The sequence below is a fragment of the Brassica oleracea genome, chromosome C9 (assembly GCF_000695525.1).
Source record: "Brassica oleracea var. oleracea cultivar TO1000 chromosome C9, BOL, whole genome shotgun sequence".
In the NCBI taxonomy this organism is placed as follows: Eukaryota; Viridiplantae; Streptophyta; class Magnoliopsida; order Brassicales; family Brassicaceae; genus Brassica; species Brassica oleracea.
In genome coordinates, this window is record NC_027756.1 from 54,675,228 (window position 1) to 54,679,868 (window position 4,641).

The 4,641-nt window shown below is 38.9% G+C and overlaps 1 protein-coding gene across 1 annotated transcript in view; it reads left to right on the plus strand.

The window, feature by feature from the left end:
- Window positions 1–2,518, plus strand: part of LOC106315382 — a 2,711-nt gene extending 193 nt beyond the window's left edge. Inside the window, exons 2-14 of the mRNA XM_013753110.1 lie at window positions 12–122; window positions 207–320; window positions 412–516; window positions 600–671; window positions 768–880; window positions 952–1,086; window positions 1,172–1,240; window positions 1,316–1,403; window positions 1,469–1,540; window positions 1,606–1,713; window positions 1,793–1,903; window positions 1,989–2,048; window positions 2,127–2,518. Of these exons, the coding sequence (XP_013608564.1) occupies window positions 12–122; window positions 207–320; window positions 412–516; window positions 600–671; window positions 768–880; window positions 952–1,086; window positions 1,172–1,240; window positions 1,316–1,403; window positions 1,469–1,540; window positions 1,606–1,713; window positions 1,793–1,903; window positions 1,989–2,048; window positions 2,127–2,348 (1,380 nt within the window). The 3' untranslated portion in view covers window positions 2,349–2,518. The remainder of the gene's footprint in view (window positions 1–11; window positions 123–206; window positions 321–411; window positions 517–599; window positions 672–767; window positions 881–951; window positions 1,087–1,171; window positions 1,241–1,315; window positions 1,404–1,468; window positions 1,541–1,605; window positions 1,714–1,792; window positions 1,904–1,988; window positions 2,049–2,126) is intronic.
- Window positions 2,519–4,641: the final 2,123 nt, after the last annotated feature.

Here is a 4,641-nt window from a genome sequence, read left to right on the forward strand (position 1 = left end):
TTTTTTTTTTTTTTTTTTTTCTGGCAGAACATAGCAATGATAGACAAGAGTTTCTTAAGCTCTGCAAGAGAATTGAATACACTGTCCGAGCTTGGTATAATCTTCAGTTTGAAGATTTGATGGTGGTTACCCTGTTCCTATTTATTTTCTATCTGCTTAGAGCATTTTCCCCCAATTTTGTTCTCATGGCTCTTTGCTGTCTGCAGCAACTCTACTCTCTTTTTGATCCTGTACACGGTGCTCAGAAACTCCAGCAGCAGAACCTAACTTCTCAGGAAATTGATGTGCTTGAACAGAATTTCCTGGCTTACTTGTTTCAGGTATTAATTAGCCTTACTTGTGTTATGATGTATGTATGTATGTATGTATGTATGTCAGTGTTCTTGAATGTTCTCCTTTTCCTTTCACAAGGTTATGGACAAGAGCAACTTTAAAATAACAACAGATGATGAGATCGAGGTTGCACGCTCTGGGCAGTATCTTCTTAATCTTCCCATCAAAGTTGACGAGTCAAAGGTTTTAATCCAACAACACATTACATATATTTTACTCCCCCCCTCGGGATTTCTCTTAAACCAGTTTTGGTGTATATGATGAAGCTTGACAAGAAGCTACTCAAGAGATATTTTGAGGAGCACCCACATGAAAATCTTCCAGACTTTTCTGATAATGTACAGTTTCAGTTTTGTAGATTTTATAATACCAAGAATTATTATAGTTTCATAATTACCTTTCTTGACCCATCGTAGTGTATGTCAATTTTGTAGTATGTCATCTTCAGGCGGGGTATTGGGATGGATAAGACCACCGACTTCTTTTTCATGGAGAAATTAGATGTGATCATATCACGTATTTGGTCATGTTTCCTGAAAATCACTTGGTAAGCGCAAGTTATCCTTGTCTTAAAGTTCCTACTAAATGATGCTTCTGACTGAGTCTTAACCTCCGCAGGTTAGATAAGTTACGTGCCAATCGGTCAAGCAGACATCAAAAGAAAGATCCCAAAAAAGATGATGAGACAAACCCTGAAGCAGATAATGAGGACTTGTATGTGGAGCGTATTCGCCTTGAGAATACACAATTGAGGTGCCCCCACCTTGCTTCTTGTGCTATTTCTGGAAACTGTATATATAATAAATTAATAAATGGCTTTTCTCTTGATGAAATTCAGCGTTAAGAGTTTCTTGAGCAAGCTCACGATACAAGAGCCTACATTTGATAGAATGATTGTTGTGTATAGGTAAGGGTTTATGTGTCTTCTTGTTTCATTCCCTTTGTGAATATTGTGGTTCAAGAAGGATATATGATGTTGCAGGCGTGCCAGCTCTAAAACAAATCTAGAACGAGGAATTTACGTCAAGCATTTCAAAAACATTCCTATGGCCGACATGGAGATTGTGCTTGTAAGTGTCTCTCTTCTTTCTCTATGCATATGCGAGCAATAACATCTACTACGTCTATTTTGCAGCCTGAGAAAAGAAATCCTGGACTGACTCCAATGGATTGGGTCAAATTTCTGATATCTGCCGTAGTTGGTCTGGTTGGTCTCCTCCTTCTTTTCCTATTTGTATCGTATGTCTCTTTATTGGTCGACTTTCTCTACAGGTTGCCGTGGTCACTTCAGTTGAGATGCCGAAAGCAGACCCATGGGTAATCTTTGCAGTTCTCTCCACAGTGGTTGGTTATTGTGCCAAAACATACTTCACTTTAAGTGTTTTCTATTTTCTCCTTTTCCCTTCATTCTTGTGTGTTAGTTAGTCTTACCGCAGACTTGTTTTACTTCAGTTTCCAGCAGAAGATGGCGACGTACCAGAACCTGGTAACGCAGTCAATGTATGATAAACAATTAGACAGCGGGAAGGGAACGCTATTACACTTGTGCGATGACGTTATTCAGCAAGAAGTAAAAAGTTCATGAATCTTAAAGTCTTATTCATGCCTTTAGAATAGGAGAACACAGCCTAACTTGGGTTACACTACACGCGCAGGTAAAAGAGGTGATGATTTCCTTCTACATACTAATGGAGCAGGGGAAAGCTACCTTGGAGGTACATAATACCAATTTTTACTCTTTTGGTATTGTCTGTTATCATTAGCGAGTGATGACTTGAGTTAGTGTTGAATAGGATCTGGATCTGAGATGTGAGGAACTGATAAAGGAAGAGTTTGGTGAGAGGTGTAACTTTGATGTGGACGATGCAGTTCAAAAGCTAGAGAAGTTGGGGATCGTTGCCCGTGACCCCATTGGAAGGTACTACTGCATAGGGCTGAAGCGAGCCAACGAGATCATAGGGACCACCACCGAGGAGCTTGTCCTTAAGGCCAAACAGGGCGTCACCCCTTCTTGAACTCTTACTACCTTCTCTTCTCTTCTTTAACATTTGTTCTCTACTCATTTCGCTAAAACTCAAAGTGACGAATGTTTTGTCGGTTGTTTACAAAATCCAAATGCAACAAATCAATTCACCGTAAATAATTGTCTGATATGAACGCATGCAATATACAATATTGAACTATATTGATACGGGGCAAGCCTGAAGAATTTTTAAGGAAGACCTACAAAATGTCTCTATTCCCAGGCTACAGATAGCTCAGCGCGTCTATGTATATATATCACCTAGGTACTGTTGTCCTCTCCCATGAGATCAGGTTACTCTAGAAACCAAATATAAGTGGGTCGACAAATAACCCACAACCAACTGAGTTATACATAAGACCTGCTGACTGTCGATTAACACAAGAAGTTGACTTCGTCAAAATTGAAACAAAGGCATACGTACATGGACTCCAGCAATGTCAGGTCGACAAAACAAGAAATACTCATGTAGTTTGTCCAAAATATATGATAATATGATTTCACAAAAAATGCAACTGACCTTGTAATCTTGATTGATTTAGACTAGAACTGACAGTCTCTAAACTCTAAATATAACCATGGCTGCCAAACATAACAAATTAGGAAGTCACCAACTAACAAGCATAAGCAAAACTGATAGTGATGAGAAAGTCACAGGAGCTTACATTCGGGAAAGTTGGATCTCTTCAAGGAGCAACAATCTAGTTTTGTTAACGTTGGTGAACCAAAGGCAAATATGAGTGGTGATCCTATTGTCTTGACAGCTCCACCGCATTCAGCAAGGTGTGGAATTGATCATTGATGCTCCAGTCAATGCCGAGAGATCTGACTCCTCAACTGTTGGTGAGAAATAAGTTCCATCTCATAACTAGTGCTATTGACACAGACTCATCAATTCCCTTAACTTATGCAGGATGATGGGGTGGTCCTGTTGGATATGTATACCAAAAGGCTTATCTAGAGTTCCTCTGCTCAAAGGACAAGTTAGATGCAGTTTTTGAGATATGCAAAGCTTTGCCATGCGTAGCTGCGACGAACAAAGGAGCAAAGTAGGTATCAAATACTGCTCAATCTGATGTGAATGCCGTTACTTGTGGAGTTTTCCCGGCAAAGGAAATTATTCAACCAACCATTGTTGATCCTGCTAGCTTCAAACTCTGGAAAGATGAAGCGTTTGAGACTTGGCTAACTTGTACACAGAAGCAGACCCTTCCAAAAACTGGGTAAATAAAAAGAGTCTTTTTTTTTGACAAGTTTTGCTTTTTTCATTGGTTTATAATGACTATGAAGATTCTCAATTCTCTTATTTACTTGTTTCCATGTTCTTGCTATAAAGCCCGAGCTGGTTGTACAAACCGAACCCAGTACTGATCCATATGGTCCTTCCATTGTCGATGAAGCATTGGAAGCTATTGTTGTTAGGTTGCCACATTCTTTCTATTAATTTTCTTTTCACATCGGTGCTTCGAGAAGCTCCTTCGCTAAGCATAATATGCCGCAGAGAGACGTTACCCTGTGGCTTGTCAGTTAACAGAAAGAGAGCAGAAAGAGGTCTTTCTCAACTCAAGGTCATTCGTCTTTTCAGTCCATCAGCCTTAACCTTGTGATGCATTTTGAGAGATCCAATTCGGCGAACCCTTATCATTGGACGTCCTTTTGTTGCAGATAGAGGCTGTCTAAATAGTGTCTGATGGATCAAGTGGAAATAAGATAAGTTTGAGTACCCTGAGGGAAGTTAGAGGCAGAGAAAGCCGAGAAACAAAAACAAGATACAGAAGAACAAGAAGCATCATGAACTTGAACTAGTCATATATATTATTTTTTTGATCAACTAACTAACTAGTCATATATATATAATCAAATTTGTTTGTAACTTTTAATACCTTTGTTTAAACTGATCAATAAAAGGTCAACGCGCCACATAACGTGTTGTGTTTGCGTCTTATTGCTTTGTTGATTTAAATAAGTAATAAACGATGTCGTTTTTACATAGAATGATCAACCAGAAACGTTACTCCAAGCAACGGCTAATTTTGTTTCGGTTAAAAGATTCTTGAAGATCGTCTTTATAGCTTCTCTTCCTTCTCTTTCAAAATTTGAATCACTCTTATTTCTGATCGTTGAGAAACCGCAGAGAGAGAAAATAGTGAGAACAAGAAAAGAGGAGAGAGAGAGAAAATAACCAAGTTCGATGATTGAGAGAGGAGCCGTTCCTTGTGAAGCAATCATTCTCAGGGTAATACATCTCCTTCTTCTTTCTCATAATTTTTAGGGTTTCTTTGCTT